Source organism: Nematolebias whitei, chromosome 9 (assembly GCF_014905685.2).
Source record: "Nematolebias whitei isolate Nwh7 chromosome 9, NemWhi1, whole genome shotgun sequence".
NCBI lineage: Eukaryota > Metazoa > Chordata > Actinopteri > Cyprinodontiformes > Rivulidae > Nematolebias > Nematolebias whitei.
This window is the reverse complement of record NC_056506.1, coordinates 23,095,112-23,108,473: the sequence shown is the minus strand read 5'-3', so window position 1 is coordinate 23,108,473 and position 13,362 is coordinate 23,095,112. Positions and strand designations below refer to the sequence as shown.

At 37.8% G+C, this 13,362-nt stretch overlaps 1 protein-coding gene across 1 annotated transcript in view; it reads left to right on the top strand.

Annotated features, from left to right (window-relative positions):
• The window catches only part of ctnnd2b (catenin (cadherin-associated protein), delta 2b), a 226,433-nt gene that overhangs the window by 192,147 nt on the left and 20,924 nt on the right, over positions 1-13,362 (top strand). The window contains exons 15-17 of the mRNA XM_037682127.1: positions 649-835; positions 6,774-6,891; positions 8,516-8,698. Of these exons, the coding sequence (XP_037538055.1) occupies positions 649-835; positions 6,774-6,891; positions 8,516-8,698 (488 nt within the window). The remainder of the gene's footprint in view (positions 1-648; positions 836-6,773; positions 6,892-8,515; positions 8,699-13,362) is intronic.

Sequence of the window (13,362 nt, the reverse complement as noted above, 5' to 3'; positions counted from 1 at the left end):
CCACTTTCTTGGTTGGCTGGTCACTGAATGTTGAATTCAGGAGAGAATTAAAAACAGTAAAGAGAGGCACAGTTGAATTTTTTTGTAAGTGATTTACTGCTTTCACTGCTTCGGTAGTTTAAAAAAAAAACGAAAGAAAGAAAGAAAGAAAGAGTCTGTTCTTTACAGCTGCACAACTGTGGCCTAAACTAATAAATAAAAGATTAGGTTTTCTGCAGCAAAAATCTGTGCTGATTGAATATCTTTTGAGACTACAGCTGGTTACTGTTTATGCATTTAAACAATCGATATGTTTGCTTTTAATGCAAACTTACACATACTTTTATTGAGTTTATAAGTTATATGTGCCAGAAAGTAAAAGTTGGAGAGATGTTGTAGTCTGGGACAATTACAAAGATAAAATAAATCGGTGTAAAAACAAATGAAAAATACATATTTGATGTGTTTGATTCATTGCTAATCTTCTTGACATGACTTCAAAATGGCTGCACTGAAACAATAACTGTGTGTTTGTCTGACTGCTTACTAAATATTTCAGTGTTTTCTGGCCTGGAGTTGTTGTTGGTATTTCTTTGCGTCTTCTGTTTTTCTTGTCTCATCTGCACAGCCTTCTCAGCTCTTGTGGACCTGCTCTGCCTCTGTCCTCAGGTGTTTTGTGGAACCTGTCGTCATGTGACGCTCTGAAGATGCCCATCATCCAGGACGCCCTGGCTGTGCTGACCAACGCTGTGATCATCCCACACTCCGGCTGGGACACGTCTCCGCACACGCAGGAGGATCGGAAGCTGCACCTACACTCCTCACAGGTCCTCCGCAACGCCACGGGCTGCCTCCGGTCAGTTACATCGAGGTTTTAGTTGTTTACCTACAGAAAAAAAGCCAAAATGCAAGTGATAATCTTTGTGACGGTATGTTGGCAAAAGAGCCAATGAACCACTGGAAGGATTTTAAAGAAACTTGCATTCGTTAATCATTGGACTCTACAAGTGATTAGTCAACCTGATTCAAGATGGCTGCCACAGCCAGCTGAACGTTAAAACCACAAAACTGTCTATAACTCCATCAAGTTTATAGATATTAAGCTAACACTTGGTTTGTTAGTAGACAAAACTAATCCCTAATACACATTTTTGACACTAACAGATTGATGAAAATTTTGTTTAAAATTTTCTGTTTGTGGTCAACTCTGTTAGTCTGTTAGCAAAATATCTCATGAACCACTGCGCTAATTAAAAAAAAAAAACTTTTAAGAAATTATTACTAGATAAACCTCTAAAAGTGTTTAAACTTTGGAGCCAATCCAATTCAATATGGCTGCCACAGCCAACTGACCTTGAAGGACATAACAATGTCTATAATTCAGTCAGTTTTACAGACGTTGAGCAACAACTTGATGTGGTAGTAGCTGAGAGTCATTCGCAAAACATAACTGAGTGTGATCCTTACAATATTATGAGACTGGATAATCTTAGTCCAAATCTTCAGCATGACAGGAGGCCAGTGATATACTGTACGTTCCTTTAAGATAAGCTTGATCTTTATTTTTATCCATTTCAACAAATAATAAACAGTATTTTATCTTCAAAACACAAACAGGAAAACAGTCTCACTTGGATCAGAGCTGTCAGATATTTTTAGCGTGACTTCAGTGTTATTTTTACCAGCCTGCACACAGGAAGCTGAAAACCTTAGCTGAATAAAGATGACTCGCTATGCAGCTGTTCATTTTCTTACTTGAGTTGCATAATGGTCAAAAAAAGTGTTTCTTGTTTTGATCCTATTCGTCACAATGTGGATAAAAACAAGAACTATTCCATGATAGAAAATCAGATAAATACACAAATAATTCATAGAGGGACAGGCTTTGCTGATGCAAATAAACTAAGATTTTTAACCTTGGATTCAAATTCAGACTTTAGTGCCAGTTTCAAATGGATAGATCTGTTAAACTGGGGTTCTGTCTAAAGGTTATGAACAATTAATATCTTACCTGTTGTAGATAGCTCTATGAATGACCTCAATTTGGAGAAATAAAGTTTATTCTGACCAGATTGATGACCTATTGGCTATGAAGAGTGCAGCTAAGCCCAAAGCAAACTGCTGACTTCCTAAAACAACTTGAATCAAAAATATAACTGTGGTCCATGCAAATGCTATTTTATAAACTTTAATTATAAACTTTTTTCACTGTCAATTTTGCATTTTACTGTTCTTTCTGGTGCAGCCTGGTGCACTATCTGCAGGGATATTATTTTAAATGTGCTGGATTAACCATATATTATAAATAATGGTGAATGTTAAATGTTTTAAAATTTTCATTCACTGACCCACTTTAATCGATGCACCATGTAATTAATTAGCTGTTAGCTTGTCAGTCCAGTCAGAGTCAAACTGAAGTATATGCAACAGGTAAGATAATATTTATTTATATTCTTTCTACAAAGCCTCTCTTCAAAAGTTCTGAACGTAACGTTCAATTACTGTTGCTACATTTGTTCTTGTACTAGTTTAAGTACCTTTACAATTAAAATCATTTATAAAAAAAACACCCTGGGTAAACATTTGTTTTCTAAAAAACATGTTCTTTATTTGTGTGTGGTATGGGTACTAATTTGCTCAACTCATTTCATTAATTAGGAATATAAGAGGACAAGAAGCAGAGATAATTACAGCATGTTTGATAATGGTGGTGTCAGGCTAACCTCACAGACTAATACATCATCTGCCTCCATAATTAAACAGTGTTTGTGTGTGATGGTGGATAATAAGTGTAATCACTTTTTTTTTTTTAGCTCTTTTTTGCCCTTTTTATGAATAACCACTAGGCATGTTGGATTTGCAAGTTCTTTAGATTAATGTTTATAGTAAATAGGGCCCTGGTCAGTCTTAATGTTCTTCTGTAAACTGGTACCAGACAAGTTTAGAGTCGGGTCCAGTTATGGTTTGTTTGGAAGTCTAAGATAAAAGAAAACCAAGTCGCAAAGTGTATGGATGTCTCAGTTTCTTTGTGCATGTTTTTCTCCTTTTTTTTAGCTTTTCACTCTGTTAAATTAAATCAAAATGCACTACAACTTTAAAACTAGCGATAGTATCAGAAGCATGACATATTATATCCTGATGCATGCTCAATAATCCAGGTAGATGCAGATACATGACATATTATCTTCTATCAGGATAGTTTTTCTTCCTGGAGACAACCTTATAAAATTTATTTCAGACCATTAATTTTCTGCAAATTACAGTCTCATGGAAATATAATTGTAACGTACAAATTTTAATTTTTAATTTCTAATACTTTTTGTAGGACGCTACAGTGTTTGTTCTCCCTGAGGATATTTGAAGACATTTCCCGCTACGTTGCATGTTCACGGAATATTTTGCTAACAGACAAATCCACACAGACTCCTGCAGATTCCTGATTGTCCACCTGTATTTATTCATTGCAGGGAATTTATCACTGCTGACATGCAAAAAAAAGTTATAAAGAATCTCAATTTCTTTGTCTTCTGAATATATTATTTATTTTAAAGACCTAGATGAACAGCTTTCAGTGTTGTAATGTGGATCTGTTTTTACATAGTTTAACTTTCTAGGTAATTTAGCTCATTGCTTAGTTGCCAAGATTCACCCTCACAGATGTAAAATGTTTTAGGAGAAAACTAAATGCTACCTGTTTAGCTCCAAACATTAAAAGTTATATCTGGAAACTAGCTTTAGCAGCAGCTCTAGCATTTAGCGCTACATTAGCCAAACAGTCAAAATGTCCTAAATGTTTATGTTGCTTAATAATTCAGCTACTGCTGGATGGGAAACAAGCCACTGTTTCCTAACAAGTGGACTATAAAAGGGTGATTATATGAGTGTTGTGTTCAAAATGTGGTTCTGCCGCTACAAAGAGGCCAAAAAACACACTTCTTGTAGGGTTGGGACTTAAAAAGCTGCAGTAAAAGTTTATGTTTGCGCTCCCCTGCATCTTTTCTGCCATCACAAGAGGCTTCAGCCCCAGAAAGAACTCTGATTAAAGTTTTAACACTGTGCTGCGTTTTATGAATTTACATGTAGGATAGGCCATAAACACACAAAATCATCTATTAAGCGGCAAAACGTGGCAACAAAGCGCATAAAGTCTCTTCCTTAAGTGCTAGGTATTTTCACAGATAAAGTTTTGTTTTTTAGGGACACTTTCAGTTCAGCCAGGCCCCACGGTGAAATTATTTCAGCTTGGAAGACAGATCAGCTGCATGCTCGTTAATTGTATCACCACCCACCACTGAACACAAAGGTAATAATGAATTTGCCCATGTCTATGTATGTGCACGTGTTGGTTTGTTAGCAAAATATCTCGTAAATTAGTAGACAGATTTTACCCCGATTTGTTTCCCCTAAAAACCACCCCAATTTATGCTGACTACCAGTTCTAATCAACATTATGTAGTAACAGTGAGTAATTCATAACACATACTCTGCATTGGAGCAGAGTTTAAACTGTTTTACCATGGTGTGGATAGAAAGAGGAATGGAGTAGGGGTGATCCTGAAGGAGGAGTTGGCAAAGAATGTAGTAGAGGTGAAAAGAGTGCCAGATAGGGTGATATGTCTGAAGATAGAAGTAGAAGGTCTGATGCTAAATGTTGTCAGGGGTTATGCTCCACAGGTTTGGTGTGATGTGGAAGAGAAAGATACATTTTGGAAGAATCCGGATTAAGTGATAGAGCGTAATCCCATGGAGGAAGGAGTGGTGATGGCAAACCTGAATGGGCATGTTGGTGAAGAAAACAGAGGGGATGAGGAAATGATGGGTAGGAGGGCAAAACGTCTCTCAGCAAAAAGATGAAACTGTCCAGATGACCTGATTGAACACTGTTGAATGTTTTAACTGAATTATTGAGCATGAATCTTGATAAATTAATGGGTAGGTTTAGTGTCAAGGAAAGAAACCAGGACGGATAGATGGTGATGGATTTTGCCAAGAGAATGGAACATAGAGTAGAGGAAGAACTATGCAGGTAGACTACATTCTGTGTAAAAGAAGAAACCTGAGGGAAATTGGAGACTGTACGTTTGTGGCAGGAGAGAGCATGGTCAGACAGCATTGGATGAAAAAAGAAGAGCCATTGTAGTGAATATAGAACCAGAGTGATATGACAGTATTTACTGGATTTGATGAGAAGTCTGGCAGCTGTGTTCTGTTTTGCTTGTAGACGTGGGGCAGAAGACTTGTCCAAGCAGGTAATAAGGCCATTTTATGTTTCAAGATGTGATGACACAAAAGCGTGAATGATTTTCTCTAGGCCAACTCTGGAGACTGTAGGGGTTGTATTTTAGAAATGTTTCTTAAATGAAAGAAACAAGAATGGGAAATAGCCCTAATGTGTGGTTCAGCGCCTAATGATAAGTCAAATGTGACTCCTAGATTTATTTTTACTTTTGATTTGGCTACTGGGCAAAAAGTGACAATTGTCTGATTGATTGTTGGATGTAGGTGACTGGGAGAAGTAATCAAAGTCTCCGTCTTACTGGTGTTTAAAAATCAAAAAGTTACTGGTGAGCCAGTAACTGATACGGGACAAATATTGGACAAGGATGGCCAACCTGTCCAGCTGGTGTGGTCTAAATGAAAAATACAATTGAATGTCATCAGCATAAATGTGATAGGAAATATCAGAAAATAATTGAATAATGCCGGCAAATGGGATAATATAAAAGGAAAACAAAAGTGGACCCAGAACTGAGCCTTGGAGCACCCCACAAGTTAAGGGGGCAAAGTCAGTGTAGAACCTGTCTGTCTTGACATAGACTTTAAATCATAAAGTCCAAGGTTTAAAAACTGTAATGATATAACCATATTTGAAGAACTTAAAATTTGTTCTTTTGCTCCTTAAATCTGTTGTTTGTCAATATTTTATTCATAAAAAAAATAAAAGCGTGTGTGTTTGTTGTAACTTCAGTGTCTGTACAAACAAAAGCTTCAGTGGTTTTTAATTCTCCATAGGTTTGAAAATGGACATTTCTAGTCCAGTACTGGGGGGTGGGAGGGTGTTGTTTAAGTGTGTGTGTGAAAGAGAGAGAGAGAGAGAGAAAGATAACTCGGAGTGGCTCAGCTCCCTAAACTCAAAGAGCTAATTCATCTTTCTCATGCCTCGTTAGGGAATGCTGGGAGTCTGATTAAAGATTGAATATTTCATGGCGGGTTTATATCGCCAGCCACCTGCTCTCTCTTCCTTTTGCTCCTTCCTTCTCCCATTATCATCCTCAATTTCAAATTCTCTCTCCCTCTCCATTTCCATTTCCTCCCCTTTAGTCACTCACTTTCATTCTCTATGTTTATCTCATCACAGATCTCCAGTTCTCCTTTTTCACCTGTATTAAACCTCATTTATCCCTCTCTCTTTCTGGCTTGCCCCGTCTGTGCCTCACTCTTTCATACTCATGATTCCCCCCTGCCACCTCTTTGCTTTTTCACAGTCTTTATGTGCTCGTATCTTCTTGCGCCAACTAACATGGAGATGTTCCGCTTCAAAAAGTAAAGAAGAAGATTCACATTTTACAGCACATAAAGAAGAGCAGCTGAACCCCGTTTGAGTGACATTTCACTGTGTCTCATTATTTGGTGCCCATTGTTGTTTTCAAGGTTTGACCAAAATGGCTACATAAGAAGATCTTAGTCTAAAAACTCAGATGTTTAAGGCAACAGACAATATGCATTATTTCAATGAATATTAGGCCTTTAGTTTAATAATGAAGCACGTGTGTTTTTATGTGTGTGTGAAACAGGAATGTAAGTTCTGCTGGAGAGGAGGCTCGGAGGAGGATGAGGGAGTGTGAGGGTTTAACCGACGCTCTGCTCTACGTCATCCAGACCGCTCTGGGAAGCAGCGAGATTGACAGCAAGGTAAAACACTCGCAGTCTTTCTCTCTTTCATACACATACTGTATCAAAACTACTGGTCCATGCACATAAACTATACATATACTGAACAAAAATATAAATGCAAGACTTTTGATTTGGTCTCATTTTTCATGAGCTGAACTCAAAGATTCAGTGATTCAAAGTTCTTTAGTGTCATTCACATCACATGTGCTACATGAGGTGGAACAAAACTATGTACACAGGGTCCCAGTTACATCCAACAAAATTACAAATTGTAAAGAAAAACAGTAGTAAGATCCAAGATATGACTAAGAAATACACTAAACTAAGAAAACACTAAGCACTAATAGTACAAAAACAATGCACCAGACAACAACAGCATCACGAACATGAGTATGTGTGAGCAGATGAGGACGAATGAACACAGCAACATGAAATAAATCAGCAGCATGAAATCAGCAGCATAGATAGTCAGCAGAACATATCAACAATCAAGAGGCATTACAGTAACTTTGTCACAGTCATTTTTCACAGTGATTATTCTAGTTAGAGATTCATGAGTCTAACAGCCTCAGGGTAGAAGCTGTTCCTCAGTCTAGTGGTTCTACACTTAATGCTCCTCAACCTTCTGCTTGTGCGGAGTGGGGCAAAAAGTGTGTGCTGGGTGAGTGGGGTCTTTCATGATGCAGGTGGCCCTCTTCCTGCATCTGGAGGTGTAAATGTCTGTGATGGTGGGGAGATTGACTCCAACATCTTCTGTGCAGCCTTCACCACTCTCTGCAAAGCTTTTCTTTCTGCAGCTGTGCAGCCTCCATGCCACACGTTGATGCTGGAGCACAGGATGCTCTCCACTGCACACCTGTAGAAAGATCTAAGACTTTTTCTATGTACACAAAAGGCCTTTTTCTCTGCGTTAGTGAGCACCTCTCCTTTGCCAAGATAATCCATCCACCTCACAAGTGTGGCACATCAAGATGCTGATTAGACAACATGATCATTGTGCAGATGTGCCTTAGGCTGACCACAATAAAAGGCCGTTCCAAAATGTGAAATGTGCAGGTTTATCACACAGCACAACGCCACAGATGTCACACGTTTGGAGGGAGTGTGCAGTTGAGTTCAACTCATGAAAAATAGGAGCAAAAACAAAATTGTGTTGTGTTTATAGTTTTTGTTCAGTGTACAAACTACTTTTGCCTTTTTAACACAACATTCAATTTGGCAAGTATCTTCAAACTCTAGTGTTATTTGGATTGTGTGCATTTATCTTTTAAAATAGGAATGAATCGAGTTGTTTTACAGTTCTGCGATTGACATTGAACTGAAATGTTCGAGCATTATTACTAAATCCAAACAGTGACTCAGGACCATAATCAGTGGGAGTTTCTGTGTGTGTTTGTGTGTGTTTATATGAAAGTGTCATATGAAACCATGTGAATTTGATGAGTCAGTGTTGTTTGTATTTGTTGCGAGTGGAAGCTCACAACCAGAAGATGCATTTTTTTTAATCTGCAGAAATCCTCCAAACTACAGTCGCGCTGTCACCGTGTGTGTGTCTGTATGTGAATGTGTTGTCTGGTTGGTATCGTTGCCTAATTTAGCCTTTCTCTCCATTTTACATTTTCTTTGACCTTCTCTCCTTCAGACTGTGGAGAACTGTGTGTGCATCCTGAGGAACTTGTCGTACCGCCTGGCTGCAGAGACGTCTCACAGCCAGCAGGGCGGGTCTGAAGAGCTGGACGGTCTGTTATGTGACACTGGAGGCAAGGACGCAGAGAGTTCGGGCTGTTGGGGGAAGAAGAAGAAGAAAAAGAAGGGACATGACCAGGTGCGCTCTATAAATCATTGCCTCACCTGAACATAATGTCCAAACTTTGTGCAGGGCTTTTTTTGTTTGTTTTTGCCAGGTTCTAAATCTTTAGAAGGAACATATAGTGGATTAGATGAACAAGGACAAGTTTCTGAGCAGAACTCTGATCAAACTCTGCACAGCCAATAACCTCTGTTCAGCCTGAGCTGCAGGCTGCTGGGCTCAGTTTGTCTGCAAATAAGTGTTTATTTATTTATGAACATCTCCCGAGATCTTCCAGACTTTTTCTCCTTGCAAAACTTTTATTCTAAAGCTCGGTTGATGTGCTCTCCATAGTTTATGGATTCAAAAGCATGAGGATACTGGCTTCCTATAGGGAGCACACGTGTAACTGAAGAGGCATGTTCAAATTATTGCATCTTGACTGAAAACTTTGGATCTTCTCCAAATGGCTCTACGCTTGACTGATGCAACATCTGTGTAAGTCAATGTTTGCTCAGAAGGAAAACATGATTGTAAAAGTATTTGCATAAATAGAAAAGTGTCTGCTTATTGAGTGGGAGTACTACAAAGCAGTTAAAAGGAACACATTTGCAAACAAGCTGCAAATGAGGTTGAGGCTGCAATGTAAATGTAGCATACCTCAATTTAATTCAATTCAGTTCAGTTTATTTATATAGCACCAAGTCACAATAGAAGTTGTTTCAAGGCACTGTACAAAAACATTCCTATACATAAAAGCCAATTAGTAAAGTTCTTTATCTAAGGAACCCAGACGATTGTGTTGAGTCTTCATTTCATAGCAATCTCCCATCCTGAGCAAGCACAAAGACAACAGTGGAAAGAAAAAGTTCCCTTTAAACAGGAAGAAACCTCCTGTAGAACCAGGCTCAGGACAAGCGGCCATCTGCTTCGACCGGCTGGGGTTTGAGAGGGCAAGAAGGAGAAACGGACACAGAACAGCAGGTCCAAATGTACTATTTATAGGAGGAAAGACACAAAACAAATGTTAAGATAGAAATTATTACAAATATAAACTGTGCGTTTGTATTCATTTGTAACTATTCATTTGATGAAATGAGGTCAATTTGTCCTCCAGTAGTTTAAGCCTATAGCAGCATAACTACAGTATAAAGACTTAATCCCAGTCTTAATACTGGACAACGTGTCAGCCTCACAGACAGAAACTGGAAGTTGGTTCCACAAGAGAGGAGCCTGATAACTGAAAGATCTTCCTCCTGTTCTGGTTTTGGAAGGTCTAAGAACCGCAAGTAAACCTGCAGTCTGAGAGTGAAGTGCTCTGTTAGGAAAATATGGAACAATAAGATCTGTAATACAAGATGGAGCTAGGTTGTTGGGAGCTTTGTAGGTTAGAAGTAAGATTTTGAATTATTTTTCTGAATTTGACAGGGAGCCAATGGAGAGAAGCTAAAACTGGAGAGATGATCTCTCCTATCAAATCTCATTAAGGCTCTGGCAGCAGCATTTTGGATGAACTGAAGACATTTTAAGAAGGTTTTGGACACCCAAATAAACAATTGCATAACAATGGATTGCATATTACCTGTCATATTGCATACCAAAGCCTTAGACAAAGAGCTTTTGTGATCTGCACAAAGTGTGTGTTGGAGATAAGTCTTAGCTTCTACCACATCAGATTTTACTCCACATATTTTAAAATTGACTGTTGTTTACATTTTTCGTGTTTGCTTAGATCAATTAGATGTGGCAGCCATACTGATTTGGGTTGACTCCAAAAGTTAATCAGCTGTAAATGTGTGTGTAATGATTACTCTGAGCGTTTCACGAAGATTTGCCCAGTAGTTTGAGATATTAGCAGAGACACGGTTGACTCCAACAGCAAATGCCAAAGTGTTTAAAAAGATTAAATGCAGTCAGTTTGTGCTCAGAGTTTATGTTGCAGGAAGACTCTGCACTACTTCCACACCAAACTTTGTCAATATCTGTTAAAATGATTGAATTACAGTTGTTTTTATGTTTGCTAATATTGATTGGCTGCAGCAGCCTGCTTCACTCAGATTGACTCCACAGTTTGTACCCATTACTAATCAAGTATGTATTGTATACATACAGGGTTTGTACCTATTATCAACCAAGTACAAACCAAGTACATACCAGGTATGTACTTCATACTTACAGGGTAGATGGGCACATATCTGGTACTTATCTGATAGCCATAGTGTATGTACTTGTTCTGATCCGCTCAAGAAACATTAATGAAACTTAATAGAAATTTGTACCACCACTAGACGGAGTGTTGCATATCACCCCAGCTCTAAGGTCAAGGTCACAGTCAAGGTCAAATGTACAAGGTCTTTGCTTGTTCGGACCACTGCTATAGATTGTTGGGTAACAGTTTGTCGACGGACGTATAATATGCGGTACTCTTTTTACTTATTGTTCTAAAGCTTGTCAATCATTTAGAGCATTGACTCTTATTTGAGGTCTAACCTGCACAATAAAATGACAAACTTCTTTTTTGAAAAGAGCTTGAATGTATCATACATTTGCATATTCTAAATTCATATTTGCAATTCACAACCTCTTATTGGCCTGTTTTTTAAATTCAGTACAATCACTAGTACAAGATCACTGTACGTGCTTTTAGTTTTACAATGCCTGTCACTGTTTTTATTGTTCCAAATGCTCTTTTTTATTTCCAAGTTTGAGTTTGAGTCTCTTTATTTTCATTCACATCACATGTGGTACATGAGATGGAACAAAATTGTGTACTCGAGGTCCCAGTTACACCCAAAAATAGCAAAAAATATAAAGTATAAAAAGAAACAGTATATAAGGATCTAAGATATACGCTAAACGAACTCTAAGCCAGACACTGAAAGATCTATTTGTATAATATGTTTTAAAAATGTTGATTTATGCTGAATGTGTATGTGTTTTGCTTTTATCATAGCATCTTCGTCCATTTATTTAAGGTCAAACCAAGTCATGTTTTTCTTTGTATGTTGTTTGTTCAGACTCAGAAATATTCAGCTGATTCAACATATTTCTCTGAATTTTCATCCTTCTTGTAGCTAACAACCAGAAAGAGTGAGCTCTTCGAGTTCCTGAATTGGCAGAAACCAATTGGCGCAAACCCCTTGTCATGCTAATAAGCAATCAGCATCACATTCTGCTTGAGTGGAGGACGTCTTTTACCACTTCCAGTGAATCTGTGCCGATTGAAAACGCAACACTTCCGGTGGATCAGAATGTGTGAATTGCTCATCAGCTTTGCAGGTTTTTTTTTTTCTTTTTATTATTCCGCTGCTTGTCATTTCTAGCTAAGAAGATGCACAAAACATGAGGTTATTGATAACCAGGCTTTTACCTCAGAGTTGTATTTGTAAAGAAACAAACTCTCTCTCCTCCCAGGGAGATGAAAGGGCTGACAGCTAAACCTGAGATCGGATTGTAAAAGGACGAGTCGTAGCCTTTACAAAAATTACAGGAACCTTTTGATCACTCTCTGCTCCTCTGTCTGTGTGTCTCCACTCCAGTGCAGCTGTGGATGATTACTGTGAAGCAGCCATTAGGGAGTATGTTGAAGAGGACAAAACTCTTATCAACTGTTGGGGGCAATTAGAGGAGAGGGGGGGACAGGAGGGGAGAGGAAATCCAAGAGGAAGAGCCTATAGTTGCAGTTAAAAAAACCTACAGAAGCAGAGAAATACATTTGTGAACGTTATTAAACTTACCTCAGATGAAGGCACCACATGTTAAGATATAAAAAGACAACATTATTTTATATTACAATTAAGTAATTAATAAATAATGACAATTAGTATGTGAACAGGATGTCAAAATACTAAGTGAATAAATAAAGCAATACAGCACTTAATAACAAATGACAATTAATAACATAGTATGAAATACTGTTGACATTTAAAGCATGACACTGACTCACATGACACTTTAAAGTTATGTATTTATATACTATATATACAGTGTGTATAAATATATATATTAGGGGTGTAACAATACATCGATTTAAATTGATATATTAGTTAAAAAAACATTGATTCACATAGTCATCTTTAAAATACGCTTTTATTTTGAAATTCCCAAGGCACGTCTGTCACCATTTCCGTGCACAGCTGCGCTCTGCGTCCGCCTCAGCAACAAGGCAGATGAGGCAGAAAACACAGATAATGAAACTCGCTCTCCTGCTGGATTTAAATCAACACTGTGGAAATATTTTGGATTCCAACAGAAGGACGGCTCAACAGACAAAACGTATGTCGTATGTAACAGGTGCCAGTGTGAGTCAAAATACACGGGAAACAACAAATTTGGCTGTTCACCTGAAGAAGAAACACGGCATTGATAGCCATAAGCTTAATATCTATTTTTGTTTCTTTATAACTGAAAGGTAATCAGGGCACTTGTAAATTGACTGGTTTAAAAAATGCACTTAAACATGAGAAGTGTGAGACTATACTGAACAGGTCATTTATTTTTATTTGTTCATTAATTAAGAAAAATATATATTTAAATGCCTGGTGCCTGTAATAACAGAAATAAAATGTTTAAATCATGTTTGAATTGTTTTTTTAAATGTATTGATATGTAAATCAGATGGGCATTTGATTTCGCAATATATCGATCGCAGACTTGTGAATCGAATAGAATTGAAATCGTATCGTGACAGACTTTGTGAT